Here is a 16,946-nt window from a genome sequence, read left to right as displayed (position 1 = left end):
GAGTTTAAAATCATCTTTGCGTACACCCTGTTTTTTGTAAAATGAGTCAATATGCTCTTCACCATAGCACCCAGAGTGAGGGGGTAGTTTTTCAACCAAATCTGAGGTTATGGTCGTGAAGAATATGTTGAGGATTTTACTCACTTCATGTTTGGATGTGAAGAGAGTGTCATTCACCTTGAGGCTTATGTTTGTAAACCTGGTTTTCAATTTCTTGCTGCAGCCTAGTAGGTTGTTGAATAGCTTCCAAAGCTCTCGTGGTTTGCTTTTATTTTCCTCAATTTTGCCATCAAGGAAGCTTTTTTCTGCTAATTCGAGCATGCCATTAACCTTGTTTCTTAGCTTGTTTCTTTCTTTTACAAGTTTAGCTACGTGGGATTCGAGACCCTTGTTAAAACACCTGGCGAGTTTGATCCTACCTTTATGAAGCTCAGAACACTTTTTGTTTCTGACCTTCATGGCAGTAAGGATGTCCGAATTCATCCATGGTACCGGGCGGGTTTTGACCCTGATGGTTTTCATGGGAGCCACACTGTCCAAAATTTGAATGAATTTGGTTTTGAAACCAAGCCAAGATTCGTCTACCTGTGTGCTGTTTAGTACGTCGGACCAGTCCAGTTCCTCTAGCCTGTGATCTAAGTCCTCACTCTTATAGTTTTTGAGGTCTCTGATCGTGACTGATTTGTGGTAACCGGTCTTAGGTTTACGTTTCTTTCTGGTGCAGAAGATCATGTTATGATCAGATATGCCACAGGTAGAAACACCACTATTGAGGATTTTGTCCTTGTCCGTTGTTAGAATGAGATCTATGGTAGTTTGAGTGGTAGCACACAGCCTTGTGGGCTGAGTGATCAGCTGGTGGAGTGAGTGCCGATGACAAAACCCCTTGAATGACTTATACACTGACGCTTCCTTACGGAGCATGTCTGTGTTAAAGTCACCAAGAAGTATCGTCTCCGCACACTCCACCTTAGCTAAACACTCCTCAAGTCTTTCATAGAAATCAGTCTGGTTAGGAGGTCTGTATATGGTACCGACTAGCACAGGATTGGCATTTTTAAAAATGATCTCGACCCACACAGCTTCAATGGCTGCATCCTTCAGGTCTTCGCGAAGGATGCAGTCATTGTCCTTATGTACATACATGCATACACCACCTCCGTTTCTCCCATTAATGCTCCAATCATTTCTGAAAAGTTTGTAGTTTTCAATTTCAATCTCAGAGTCCCTTATCGTGTGATCAAGTTTTGTTTCAGAGAAAGTTAAAATGTCAACCTTACCATCATAAAACATCTGCCTGATTTGTGTTAGCTTGTTTCCTACAAGGGAATTCACATTGAGGTGAATCATGTGCAAGCCAACACCGAACGATTTGATCATTTGATCAATAGAGAGATGTTTGTCCACTGATAGATCAAGTTGAGGAGCAGTATCGAGGGGGGAGGGGGGTGTTGTGGTGTTAGCGTCCATCAAAGAATCTGTTCCGTCGTAGGCAACCAGCTGTGGGGGTTGGGGGGGACCCTGCTCGGCCTCTGCTCGGACGCTGGCCGTGGAAGGAACCGTAGGTTGAAAACGGTGCTTCAGGGCCTCTGCTCCGGTAGAAACAGCTAGGTGACTCCTTGGTTCCGCGTCCTCAGCTACGCTGCATCTCCCGGTTGATCGCCGTAGTACGTCGGTGCAAGCGTCCTCGTCGACGGCTGCGGTGGAATCAACGTGGGTGTTTCGGTTGATCATCGGGGTTGATTCGCCTAGTTGAGTTGGCGGGGAGCCATCGGTGTTGTCGACGTAGCTAGCGTTTGTAGCAACATTAGCTCCTGTGATCCGGAAGTCCTTTGTTGCAGTTTGGCTTTGTTTTTCCCCGTTGCTGATGGCAACGTTAGCCTCAGCTGCTAGCCTGTTAGCTTCAGCCGTAATCCGAGCGGATTGCCTTGTGGTTACTGGGCCAGGGTTTGTAGCAACGTCTCCGGAAAGTAGTAGTATTATGCAGAAACAAGTCTTGCGATTAAATCTACCATTCAGGGGTTTGTTTCTTCGCTTCGGGTTGGCTGTGAGGATCGAGTGGATCGCTGTAGTGCCGTAGCCAGGATGTTTCTTCTCGGATCCAGTGGCTAGGTAGAAGTCACTGTGTGATTCCACCTTTTCTTCCTTGTACAATTCCTTATCCCTCTGGTGTACAGTCCATGCGGAGTTGAGGTAGGAATCCATAATCCACAGGATGAGAATAAGGAATATGACGGGGGGACGCAGTTGGGTTCTCCTCAGAAAGACTAGCCTTTTTTTTTCTTTTTTTCTGGAGAGCTCGCGGGAGCTCGCGAGAGCGCGTTTTTCTATGCGACTGTTCATGTCGGCTGCCGGAAGCATTGTGTGTGTGTGTGTGTGTGTACATGTCTTTAAGTGGCGCGTGTCTTGCACTGTCTCCCGTTGGTGCTTAAAAAGTGTAACTGGTTGCATCTTTGTGTTGCAATCAACTGTTGAGGCCATGCTCATACAGACTTACATACGGACAAACACACTCGGTCACTTATGTTGGAGCGGCTGGCACCGCTCAAAAAGTTTGCAAACCACTGCTCTATACGCACCAGGTGTGAGAGGAGACAGGTGACCACATGCATTGGCACACGTTTGTCTGGTGAGGAAGTTGTTCCTGTTGGCGTAACAGCCTCCATACATGAACAGTTCACACTTCTCTGAGTAAGTGTTGAAATGCCAGCGAGGAATGGAAGAGTTACATGGTCCCACCTTCTTGGGAACAAAACACCAACTAGTTTCTGATGGAGATAAACAACATGACAATGACATTTTATGTTGGACAACATGACCATCATTGATGGAAGAAGTACTAATATTTGTTTACTTAGTATCAATACCATAATGAAGAAATACTCTGTTACACATAAAAGTCCGGTATTCAAAATTGACTTAGAAAAGTATTGCCATCAAAATAAAATGACCAACAGTAAAATTACTCAATATGCAGAAGGTCCCATTTCACAAGCATTAAAAATGTATAAACATCTTTTTAAAATAGCAGATCTACAAGCTCACAGCTTGTAGATCGGCTATTTTCAAATAGCCAAAGTAGTGATGAAGTGGTTAATGATTGTTTTGTAGTAATAATCAAAATCTACAAAGTAACAAGTAACTAAATAAAAGTTTTCAACTAATTGTGGTAAAAGTACAATATTTTTCTCTGAGATGTAGTGGAGTAGAAGTAAAAGTATTGAAAATTGAAAATACTCAAAATACCTTGAAGTTGTACTTAAGTACAGTACTTGAGTAGCCTACATTACGTTACTTTCCACCACTGATGACAATGACATTTTCTGGTGGACCGGCTTCTACACGCCAATTAACAATCTTGCTTATTTAAAGTCATAATGGTTTAGGTTTATAGGCCATATTTGAATTTGCACGTTGTTTATTTTTTATCAGACAAGCATTTATAATAATGTTTTTTAAACACTTGGACTCTGTTCCTATTATTTAAAAAAATAAAATGAACACGTATCTCAGTATCGCAGCCTGCTTGCATTTTCACCAGACACTTTCTTACTCTTACTCAAGTCATTACTTGTATGACTACTTTTACTTCTACTCGAGTCACTATTAACATGAAAGTAACTTGAATGCAGCTTTTGCTACTCAACGCCAACGCTTGTACATCTGCTGTATAAATCTTCTCTTCCGGGGGTCCTTGGCACAAGACCTTCTCAGATGTGGGGTCTGCGGCCAAATACTGTACATAATCAACTTGACATTGACAAAAGTTTGAGAACCACTGCTCTATACGCACCAGGTACGGTGGGATCGCGAACGCATCTCTTGGCACACTCTTGTCTGGTCAGGAAGTTGTTCCGGTTGACGTAACAGCCTCCATATAAGAACAGTTCACACTTCTCTGAGTCAGCGTTGTAATGGAAGCGAGGAATGGAAGAGTTACATGGTCCCACATCCTTGGGATCAAAACAGGGCCCAGGGTCTGATGGAGATAAACAACATGACAATGACATTTTCTGTTGGACAACATGACAATTACTGGTGGAAGAAGTACTCATATTTTTTTCTTAGTATCAATACTATAATGAAGAAATACTCTGTTATAGGTAAAAGTCTGGTATTCAATATTTACTTAGCACTAAGTACATAAGTATCACAATCGAAATAAAGTACCAGCCGTAAAAGTACTCTTTATGCAGTATGTCCCATTTCACAAGCGTTTCGAAATGTATAAAAATATAAATATTTTTTATTCAGGGGGTTGCAATTTCAGCCAATCAAGAGAGAGTACCCATGTATCTATTAATCAATTTTATTTTATTTTAATAGTTTTCCAGTTCCAATTTTGTCTGCTCATTTCTTTGTGTCATCCCTTCCAATTTCCCTTGTTTAATCTATATCCTGTCTGAGTTCTCTATCCTGATTGCCTAAAATTGGTATCCTGACCAGAAAATGCAATTTCTGTTTACTAAAGAGCTGGAGAGACATGGAGACTCCCGTTACTGAACTAACACTCTATAGAAGGGGTTTTCAAACTTTTTAAAACCACGACCCGATGTTATGAGGTACATCTTTTGATGGAGATGTGCGGAGATGTGTGTGTATGAGTAGTCTGGTGGCCGTCCTCTTCACGTTGGTCGCGACCACCTCACTTTCTTTTTTTTTACCGTTTCTTGAAAATATATTATATTGTTTGGTTGCCAATGTGCGACCCCAACGGAACCTTGACCCATAGTTTAAGAACCGCTGCTCTATAGCAATGAGGACTATCAGAAAATATAAAGCTATTTAATGCTTATTTTTAAAAAAACATATGACTTACCCTACCTTTAACTTTACGAACCACTACAAAAAAACTACAATACTCACCCCCCCCCCCCTCCCCCGTATTGCAAAGCGAGTCTGTAGAAACCAATGGGTGATGTTGCCGTTCTCTTCGTCCATACTGTTTTAGTCTATGGCACACAGACACATTCACACATGCACACAAACACACACCTGATGTGGCTCCTGTCAGAGTCATCACAGCACAGAGAAGTAGAACCACACTCAGCATCATGTTGAAGATGGTTGCCTTCAGAGAGAGAGAGAGAGAGAGAGAGAGAGAGAGAGAGAGAGAGAGAGGTTAAAGATATTTCTGAAGAGAAGTAACTAGGAGAGGAGAGGAGAGTACAGGAGAGGATTATTCTCAAACCTTCAGTAGACTGCTCTGTGTTGTCGTCCTTCCTGTGTTGAAGTATCCCTGTATTAGTATACCCTGCCCCATTGCAAAATAAATGATCCTGACTGTGATGAAATGTTTGATGATGCAACTTATTATGACTAGTCCTATATTGCGCTGATCAGAGCAATGGGCTGTTCCGCCCCCTCAGCTCACAGAGGCCAAAGGGCTACAGCTGTTCCTGGATTTTGACCTCATCCACCACATCCAGGAACAGCTTTTTCCCCCTCCGTTGTTATTCTGTTGAACTCTAAATCCAAGTGATAATAATCCTCCCCACCTCAGCCACCTGCCCCACTGCCGGTGACTAATGAACACCTCACTGTTCATACGCTGACTTTTTAATGTTTATGTATTAGTACCTATGCTGCTACCAACATCTGTGCTTTCTTTCTTTTTATCCCACGATGTTGTAACCCTTTTTCACCCGGTGACAATTTTCTAAGTGATCCTGGGTCCTACACTCCCCCCACCAGCGTACGGAGCCCAGGGCCGAGCTCATGCCTCCTTCAATGCATGAGAGCCAACTGACCTTCTTGTCACCTGACAGGGGGGCGTTTCCCTGGTTGGACGTAGCGCGTGGAACCCCACCTAGGATATGGGCGCTGATGACGCGGAGGGTATGTGCTTTCTATTTCTCTTTTATAATTGGATTGATGCATGCCATCAAGATCATTTTGTTGTACACTTGTGTTCAATGACAAAAAAAAGTGCTCCTCGGAGCACAGGTCTCCGCCAGGTCAGGTACGTTGTTGTGGCCTCCTGGTGGCGCTATAATAGGCCAATGTGAAAAGGGTGCCATTTGTTCAAGGGCTTTTCACTGCAATCGGACACTGCATTCATGATTTGAGGCATTTTGTTCCAAAAATATGTTTGCAAAATTAGACCTGCTGGTGGCGCTATAACAGGCCAATGTGAAAAGGGTGGCATTTCTTCGTCGGCCTAATAGAAATGTGCGTGTGAAATTTCACGTAAATCGCAAGCTGCGTTCATGATTTGAGGCATTTTGTTCAAAACGGAACAATCCTGCAAACTTTGGAAGCCAATTTTAGGCAATCAGGATGGAATATGGGAAATCGGATAAATCCGTGTTGATCACATGACTATAGAGATACTGTGTACCGATTTGTGTGATGTTTGGACAAAATCTGTAGGAGTAGTATCAATAAATGTGTTTTGCACATATCGGCCTCCTGGTGGCGCTATAACAGGCCAATCTGAAAAATTTGGGCCAGAGGTTCTGAGTTGGCATCCAGGGAGTGTGCGTGCACAGTTTTGCAGCGGCCGGGCCAACGGTGCCAGAGATTAGCTGCTAACGGACGGACAGGACGGACACACGGACGGACGGACGGACGGACGGACGGACGGACAGGGGGTAAAACATACTCTCTCGCCATGCCTTTCGGCCTGGCGGAGACAATAAAATCCATACAATGGTCACAGAGTTATGGCCATTTGAAACACTGCTGTTGTGCCCCATGTGCAATTTAGATTTTTGGTGTGATTGTTCTCATGCCAGACCCCTGTTTGTGCCTGTGGACCCTTGGGGTCTGGATGAGTTGTAAAAGCACAGTACAGTAAAAGCAAAAATTATATGACCCTTTTTTAACTACGTATCTAGAGTGGTGGGCTATCTCTACACTGGCACATACCTGACGAATTATGTAAAGGGCCAGGTCAGAGATAGAAAATGACACGGGTCCCTCCCTGTCCACCACTAAAGCCAAGAAGAGACAGACATGGACCACCTGTAATCATGCCATGGACCACTAGTGCAAGGGTTCCCAACCTTTTCAGGCCTTGACCCACCCCCAAAATAATCATACATGAACTAGGGACCCCCCCCACCCTGACAAACTTGTAATTGTAGGAGTTGAGGCATTACATTTAGTTTGACTCGGTTCCACAGATACATATCGTGAAAATAGCCGAAATACTAGCTCACATCGCGTAGATTGGCTATTTCACAATTTCCCTCTACACCACGGGTTTTCAACAGGTGGTCCGTGCCAGCTATGGACGTGCACGGGACTTGAGAGAGACGTAAGGCTGGACCCGCCTCTGGAACCCAAACACCGCCCACGTCGGTTTCCATTGGCTGCATATGGCGGCTCTCTCATTTCCTCAGTCAATGTTTTGGCCATTACTGTGGATCAAGTTTAACAGCAGAGCAGACTTTAGTCATCAGTAGCCTAATCCTTAAATAAATACGGCAGGACTGTCTGAACTTGACCAGAATGGTGTAATCAATACTGGCATCAGCATGTTTATTTTGGAGAAAGGCAACAGTTGCATTTATGAACAAAACAGTATGTTTGTTATAATTTGGCATTCTCTTAAACAATAAATATGATATATTTTGTATAAAGGTTTCAAACGGGTGCTTGAAGGTCTGATTCATAAGCCATAAGCCTGGTCTTATAAACAGTTGACCACAAGGCATTTTACCAGTATAATCCATTTTTTGCTGAGAAAATGTTGGCATTGTGCATATTTAATGAGGTAATTTGCTTATTTGAATACATTTGTGGAAATAATTACATGATAAATACAATTACAGTTACTGTAGATGTTTCAACAAGTGTAAAATATTTGTGGTACTGAGATGAACAGTTATCCTCTTCCTCACACAACTCACACTGAGATAGGGCTGTGGTTCTCATTTTAATTATTTGTTTGAATCCACACATTGAAATTAATTTACAGGGAAACAAATATAACGGGTTTGATAGTTCATGGGCACCGTCACGCAGACAAACAGCCTATAACAGCTGAAACGGAGCAATATTTAGCAAGTTGTTTGTCTTTGCTCTTTGTCATGCCAGCGATTGACACAAGTTTCCGAATGCTTGAAAGGGCCCTTAAATGACCTTTGTAACAGAGGACTCTGTCACGACTTCGATATGGTATTAAAGGACTGTATTATTCTTTAGGCACTATTGGCTCCTGTGACTGTCGCGAGCAGTATGGCTGTTTGGGGCTGAGACGAGCAGCTCAGCCAATTATGAGATTCTAGGTATAGCTTTCTGGGGATAGCTCTTCCAGGTATAGTCCTATCTCAAGTCTCCAAATATTCTTCAGGTAATTTTCTTACAGCTGGTCTGCTGGCCGCTCCCGCGTTCCGCTGTACTTATGGGTGGGACATGGTGTCGTATGATCTTAGGGCGACGTCACACCGGCGTCATCGTCGCCTTGGTAACACTCCCCCGGTGGCAGGATACTGTCACCATTCGCCGGGCGACGATGTTCGTTATTATTTCCTTAGTCTTCTTAATTTGATTTCCTCCTGATGGTGGGGGGTGGAGGACGTGCGTGCTCTCTGCCCGGTTTGGAGTGTCAGAGATACCGCAAGGCATTCACTACACACCATACCCATTCTAGCGTCCATTTCCATCGCACTGTGGCATAGGACCACCTGATTGAGTCTGTCGACCAGATGGTTAGTTGAGTAGAGTACGTCGGGCTGACAGGATTCCATGAGTCCCTCTTCGAACCGTTGTGTCGGTGCGCTAGGCCTTCGTCTCCCTTCGGGCTGGGGGCTCTGACGTACCGGATCGCCAGAAACTCCTTTGGCAGGAGAGCCGGTTTGGCCTCGCGTGGGTTAACTACGCTGGTGTGCTGTTGTGCCGCAATTGATCGCACTCTACGAGGTGTAGGCTGACGGACGTCGGGCAAGGTGAGTGCGCTCTCCTCTTTATTCCGGTAATTGGTCGGGAGAGTGAATTCGTACCAATCAAGTTCTGCATCTCCGACGGGTGCGAGCGATGAAGATAGGTGTGCTATGCAGTTGGTAATCCCGGTGTAGCTGTAGGGAGGTTGGCCTAGATGAATTAGGAAGAACCTGTATCTGTTACTGCAATGTGCAGTCACAACGACACAGAACACCATGGAAACAAAGGGTAACGATCAAGTTCACGTCTCTTGATTCTGTTACCTGACCTCGATGCGAATCGTTCTGGATTGGGAAGCTTTTTACTTTCTTTAACTATAAATAGATGTAAATAATAAGCATACGTTTGAACAGAAGAGCTTAACTCTGTTTTTCTGTACCAATGTGGATCTGAATGAAAAGCTTACAATACAACCACAATTCTCTGTTAGTTTATGCAAGTGGATATGTAAATGAAAAACATATAACAATTGAACATGTAGAGCTTAACTCAGTTGTTCCATTTTTTTGTATTAGCAATGGACCTATAGATGAAAATAATACAAATGTTGAACACAGGAGATTCTCTGAAGTTCTTTCACTATCAATGCATCTACTAAAGGATAATAAACCGTGAAACACAGGGGATTATATCATCCTGTAATCATCAATTGGATCTAAAAAAAATAACATAATACTGTTGAACAACGGAGATTATCAAGAAGTTCGTCTTACTTTCTGACTGTATAACTTGCATGGTTCTATACATTACTTTCTGACTGCATCTTGCAATGGTTCTATACATGATGGACAGACACTTCAATGTCACTCTGTGTGGTTTGACACAGAGAAGATTCTGTTTTGCATATCAATTTGTTTCAATGGGAGGGGTAGATGGGAGCATCAGAAGAATCTTCGGAATTTCTAGTGCCACCACCAGCACGTTTCCTGACCTGTTTACCCTGATGTATCCATCCTATCTCAACTTTCCTCGTGGTCTTCAACAGCCAGTTTGTTGGATCTCATATAGCGTCTACACATTGATTGTGTACAATCGCTCTAGTATCCTCATCAGCAGAATTATTGTCATTGTTCTGTGTACTTGTTATTCCCATCTTCCACCTGAGCTTTTCAAATAGGGTCTGCCTCTTAGCATTTGCTCCTTCTGCTTCATCCTTTTTCTCTACAGAACCTCCTGGCAGCAATCATGTCCCCATAGTTGTCATCAAGTTGTGCTATCTATCTTTAAAAACAAAAACAAAAAGAACTCAAGACCTATACAATATCAAATGAAATACAATGGTTACCATACTGGTATATTTTCTATATTTATTTCAATTTCATAACTACATGACCGTGCTTTAAAACAAGACAATTAAACAAAACAATATAAAAAGAGTTTCATGGTGAGTTTAACTTTACAAATAGAACTTAACAAAGAACATGCTTTCGAGGGCTAGGTCGATCAGTGAGGATAGGTAGCTGGAGAGGAGGTTGACCAGGCAGTTGTGGAGTGAGTTGGAGGCTTGTTGGTGGCATCTGGAAGGCTGTGCTGTGTTGGAGACTAGGAGGTGTATGAGGTGGGGTATTGGATGGTTGTTGGTGAGGATCCAACATAGGGCTTCTGAGAGGGAGTCGAACATTTTGGGACTGCTCTTGCAGCCGAAGGTTGCCGGACTGCAAGATAATAGAAGTTGTCCACAGGACTTAGAAAAATGTCCAGTTGTTGGGGTGAATGGGGAGGACTTTGAAAGCATTGGTGATATCGGCCTTGGATAACATGGATCCGCGACCTGTGACATGAATGAGATTGATGGACGAGGCTGTTGATACTAGGGACAGATGAATTGTGGGGGGAGGAGAGGTCCACGATGAGGCGCTTCTTCCCTGAGTACTGTCTCGTCGCTATGCCTATGGGGCTGATGCGGTACACAGGGAAGTTTTTTTTTGAAAGGCCCCATTATAGTAGAGCGGCTAAGTGCTTATTTTCGCCAGAATCTTTCAGTTGATGATACAACCGTGAAAATTGGCATGAACAGTCTCCATGGGTCACTTGACAAGAAAGTGACTCATCAGAGCCATTTGAAATTTCAAGATGGTGGCCATTTTTCAAGATGGCCGACACCTTAGTGGAGCAGTGAAGTGATATAATGGTTTATTTGGTGATACAAGCATGAAAATTGGCATGAGCAGTCTCTGTGGGTCACTTGAAAATAAGCCACCCACAGCTACTTGAAATTTCAAGGTGGCAGCCATTTTTCAAGATCGCCGACACCTTAGTGGAGCAGTAAAGTGATATAATGGTTTATTTGGTGATACAAGCATGAAAATTGGCATGAGCAGTCTCTGTGGGTCACTTGAAAATAAGCCACCCACAGCTACTTGAAATTTCAAGGTGGCAGCCATTTTTCAAGATGGCCAACACCTTAGTTAAGCAGTTAAGTGATATAATGGTTTATTTTGGTGTGTGTGTGTGTTATACTGAGTGTTTTGAGCTCTTATCTGACCAAAATAACCAATTTGTAACTTTAAACAAATATCTGTGTCTTCCTGAGCAGAAAACAGCATTGTGTACATTGTCTGGAGGGAAGGAGGCATTTTAACGTTTAGCATGATGGCTCTCCAAAGAGGAAGACATGTCACATTCACAGATAAAAGGAGAATTGAGTCACTTTGATGAAGTCAGAAACCAAACAACAGCACATATGTTAGAGGTGTTTCATCATGTTGCTGTAGAGGCCAGACTCCTCACACTTCACGCTCCATTTATGAGCCATTCACACACACTTCATATGTCACACTCTGATATCAGCCGTTTGTAAACAAAGAAACAATTTGCAGGACGGTTAACAGGTTATTAAAAACATGTCACATCTCTGCACATCCTTCCTGCCAAGTGGGTCCTTCCTCCTCTGTATATTATATCTGTATATTATATATAGATAATATAAGATATATTATTAGTATATATTTTTTACTTATACTATAAATGCACTGATGAAAAGTGAATTTTTACTAAGTAGTAGTTAAGTGAAACTTCAATATAATAGGCATTAACATACTTACAAAAATATACTTGAACATATTGTAAAACATTTTAAAGTATACTTTTAATAAGCATATTATAGTATATCTTAAAATAAGTGCATATTGAGGAAGATTTGCTATGAATATACTGTAAAAGCACTTCAAATATAATCTTTTAAAATATATCTAACATTAAATGTACTTAAGTTAAACACAAATTAAACATTATATGAATACACTTTTGAAAAGTACATTTTTATTTAATTAAATATGTTTTTAGTTTAGTACACTTTTAACAAATGTGCTAAATTACAAATTAAATGTTGACATTTATTGTGCTTTGTAGAAATATACTTTGAATGCACTTTTAGTATAGAAAAATATTATAATTTTTTCACTTGGGATGTTCAATTGTCAGTGTAGCTTCATGGAGAGAGCACTGTTGGAGTCAGGGAAAAATACTTGAGCAAGAGGAAAGGAGGACTATTAGATTTGTAATTTATGTTTTAGTCAATACGACAGGATCATTAAAAAAAATATATATATATATATGTCAAATCACAGACACATCCACACAAATGTCACAAGTCGCTCATTGAAAAGGGATACCACACGATCATGTCATTCATGTACATAGTTCTTGTGAACGCGATAAAAGTTGAACACAACGTTATGCTGGCCTCGAGAGACGAGCCGTCAAACGATGGTGTTTTGGCTGTTTTTAACCTGACAAACCCACATGAATGTGAGTAAATGAGGCGTGCCAGGAGTGTGTCATTGAGATGCTTGTTCTCATGGCCTGGAAGGAATAGAGGTCATTGCCATGCAGCTCTGGCAAATGGGGACTGAATCCAAAGACAATGCTGCTTCCCTGGGCCTGGACTGGACTGATTTATGTAAATACAACCATTCTCTGAAGACGTCATGTTACTTTCTCTTGGGAAATCTGTTACCAAAGACAGTACTCTTCTGTAGCTCAGTCCTATCCTTGAGAACAATCTCATCTGTGTTGGAGGCCGGCTGAGACATGCATACTTGGACACTGGACAAAATAATCCTCTTATCCTCCCTAAACACAGCCACATGTCTGAGCTGATGATACGGCACTACCATGACCAGGTGAAACATCAAGGTCGTCACCTAACAGAAGTAGCTGTCAGAGCGGCAGGTTTGTGGATAATTGGGGGTAAGATGGTGGCATTTCTTCTTCGGCCTATGTGCGTGTGAAATTTCACGGAAATTGCAAGCTGCGTTCATGATTTGAGGCATTTTGTTCAAAACGTACCAACTTTGGAAGCCAACCTTAGCCTATGAGGATGGAATATGGGAAATGAGACAGATACGTTTTGATCACATGACTATAGAGTGCTGGTGTTATGGTGTTTCTTGGTGTTTTGTCGTCCGTAGACCGCTGATATACCAGAAAGGGAGAGGCGATGGGGTTGCAAACTATGTTTGCTTCTGTCTGGATGTACTTAACGAAACATGAAAAGTTTGGGTAATCCCCAGATTTATCCAGTTCTTTCACCACCACTCTGCTCCACCCACGCACTGTGTACCAATTTGCATGACGTATGAATAAAATCTGTAGGAGTAATATTAAAAAATGGGTTTTGCACAAATCGGTCTCCTGGTGGCGCTATAACAGGCCCATGTGAAAAAGAGGTTCTGAATTGGCATCCAGGGAGTGTGTGTGCACAGTTTCGCAGCAACCGGGCCAACGGTGCCGGATATTAGCTGGTAACGGACGGACAGGAGACACACACACACACGCACGCACGCACGCACGGACGGACAGGGTGCAAAAGATACTCTCTCGCCATGACTTTCGGCCCGGAGACAATAATACCTGGCAGTGAATGTGTTAATGGAAGTGTTTGAAGACAGACAGACTGACTGACTGACTGACTGACTGATCTATAACCCATGCTGCTGCTCTGAGGCCTCTTGACCCTAAACTCAAAACTTGTTTTCGAAACGTTTAATTGGGATATGTCTAATTATAGGAAAATAATTGGTAAGTATGCATTCTTCCACACACACAACTTCTTAGAGCTCTAGATCACCTACAAACCACAGCCCTGTGTAGGTGTGTTGATTTTAAAATGAGGCTTGGTCTAGAACTCTCAGAGTGCAAAGCTATCTTCCCCACAGACTTTGCACTCCAACTTAAGACCAGCTTTGAGTTCATATTATCTGTTGCGCTTCCACAAATTGCCAGCAAAATAGCAAAAACAGCAGATCTACAAGCTCACAACGCATCACAATATAATGCTATCGTAGCTCCTTTATTGGTCCATTGTTAAACTCTCTGAGTTGCATGAACTCTGAGGATGTTTCAGTGTAAACTAGATAAAGTGCTCCTCGGAGCACAAGTCTCCGCCAGGTCAGGTAGGTTATTATGGCCTCCTGGTGGCGCTATAATAGGCCAATGTGAAAAGGGTACCATTTCTTCTTAGGACACTGCATTCATGATTTGAGGCATTTTGTTCCAAAAAAATTGGTTTGCTAAATTAGACATGGTGGTGGCGCTATAACAGGCCAATGTGAAAAGGGTGGCATTTGTTCCTCGGCCTAGTGGGAAAGTGCATGCAAAATATCACGGAAATCGCCCACTGCGTTCATGATTTGAGGAATTTTGTTCCAAACGGACCTATCCTGCAAACTTTGGAAGCCAATGTTTGCCAAGTAGGATGGAATATGAAATATCGGACACATCCATCTTAATCACATGACTATAGAGATACTGTGTACCGATTTGCGTATTTTTTTAACAGAATCTGAAGAAGAGGAAAAAATGTGTTTTACAGAAGTCAGCCTCCTGGTGGCGCTGTAAAAGGCATGTGTGAAAAATGCAGTGCAAAGGTTTTTCCTTGGCCTCTAGGGAGTGTGCGTGCAAGGTCTCACGCAGATCGGTGCAGTTATACTGTAGGTAAAAATGTGGTTCGGCCTGTTATAGCTGATTTGAAAGTTTTCAAGTGGCATTTCTTACTGGGCCAAGTGGGAATCTACGTGGAAAATTTGACGGAAATCGCATGCTGCATTCATGATTTGAGGCATTTTGTTCGAAACTAACCAATCCTGCAAACTTTATCAGGATGGTATATGGAAAATCAGACAGATCCGTGTTGATCACATGACTATAGAGATACTGTGAAGGCCTACCGATTTTGCGTGTTTTTTGGACAAAATCTGTAGGAGTAATATTAAAAAAAATGTTTTGCAAAAGTCGGCCTCATGGTGGCGCTATGACAGGCTGATCTGAAAAATGTGGGACAGAGGTTCTGCTGTGGCATCCAGGGAGTGTGTGTGTGCAGTTTCACAGCGACCAGGCCAACGGTGGCGGAGATTAGCTGGTCGCAGACAGAAGGACGGACGGACGGACGGACGGACGGACGGACGGACACACACACACACCCACACACACGGGCGGACGGACAGGGGGCAAAACATATTCTCTGGCCATGCCTTTCGGCCTGGCGGAGACAATGAAGCATGGTTTTCTGGTCAACAGAAGACTGTCACGATCCGTGTCTCGTTCTGTTTTCCTGCTATGCTGTTTTCTTGTGTTCCTTGTTTCTTAGTTATAGTTAGTGTTTTACTTTACAGTTGTATTCCTTTGTATTAAATTAATGCATCTTCCTTGTTTCTTAGTTTTAGTAAGGTTTTTACTTTACACTTGTGTACCTTTTATTTTCTAGTGCTTCCTGGTAGTTCTACTTAACTGTTACCTGACTTGTCTAACCAGTCTTGTGATTTGCCAGAGTTTCCACCTGTGTCCTCTTAGTCCCCGAGCCTATCCCAGTGTTGATTGTCAGTTGAGTTCACATGTGTCTAGTTACTCCATGTCTATTTATACTCCCCTGTGGCATAAATGTGTTTGTCAGTTTGTTGTGTGCAGTGCAGTTCTGTTTCCTAGTGTCTTCGCAGTATCCAAAAGATGGAATGCCCATTGTTAGTCAACAGAAGACATAATGTTCAGTGTTGACCAATTTAGACCTGAGGCTGATTATAAAAATGTCTTATAAATCCTAACCGTTTTCTGAAAAACTTGTGTAGCTATGTCAGTGGTGCTCTAAACTTTCAAGGACCCCCAAAATGTTATGTATTTGGCCACCAACCCCGATCTCCAAATATTTTGTTCCGGGGACCCCCAAAAGCAAAGATTTGAGTCAAAAATGTTCACCTGCAAATTGCATATTCAAAGATTTACACAATTTCAAGATTTTTCAAAAATAGCAGATAATGCAAGCTGTGAGCTTGTATGCTATTTTTGATTAGCCAATGCTAAAATCTAAAACTATACGGATGCTTTCCTGGTTTTAATGGGTTAATGAAGCATGGTTTTGTGAAAAACAGAAGACATAATGTCCAGTGTAAATGAAGCACAGTGTTGTGGTCAACAGCAGACATAATGTTAAGTGTAAATGAAGCATGGTGTTGTGGTCAACAGAAGACAATGTTCAGTGTAAAGGAAGCATGGTGTTGTGGTCAACAGAAGACATAATATTCAGTGTAAATGAAGCACAGTGTTGTGGTCAACAGATGACAATGTTCAGTGTAAATGAAGCACAGTGTTGTGGTCAACAGAAGACATAATGTGCACTGTAAATGAAGCATGGCGTTGTGGTCAACAGAAGACATAATGTGCAGTGTAAATGAAGCATGGTGTTGTGGCCAACAGAATACATAATGTGCAGTGTAAATGAAGCATGGTGTTGTGGTCAACAGAAGACAATGTTCAGAGTAAATGAAGCATGGTGTTGTGGTCAACAGAAGACAATGTTCAGTGTAAATGAAGCATGGTGTTGTGGTCAACAGAAGACAATGTTCAGTGTAAATGAAGCATGGTGTTGTGGTCAACAGAAGACAATGTTCAGTGTAAATGAAGCATGGTGTTGTGGTCAACAGAAGACAATGTTCAGTGTAAATGAAGCATGGTGTTGTGGTCAACAGAAGACAATGTTCAGTGTAAATGAAGCATGGTGTTGTGGTCAACAGAAGACAATGTTCAGTGTAAATGAAGCATGGGGTTGTGGTCAACAGAAGACA

The 16,946-nt window shown here is 42.4% G+C and overlaps 1 protein-coding gene across 1 annotated transcript in view; it reads right to left on the bottom strand.

The window, feature by feature from the left end:
* Positions 1-16,946, bottom strand: part of LOC308090421 (mothers against decapentaplegic homolog 4-like) — a 124,073-nt gene that overhangs the window by 99,391 nt on the left and 7,736 nt on the right. The window contains exon 3 of the mRNA XM_080435595.1: positions 4,996-5,071. Within this exon, the coding sequence (XP_080291721.1) occupies positions 4,996-5,071 (76 nt within the window). The remainder of the gene's footprint in view (positions 1-4,995; positions 5,072-16,946) is intronic.

Source organism: Gymnoscopelus braueri (assembly GCF_963280865.1).
Source record: "Gymnoscopelus braueri genome assembly, chromosome: 8".
Classification (NCBI taxonomy): domain Eukaryota; kingdom Metazoa; phylum Chordata; class Actinopteri; order Myctophiformes; family Myctophidae; genus Gymnoscopelus; species Gymnoscopelus braueri.
This window is presented reverse-complemented; position numbering and strand designations above follow the sequence as displayed.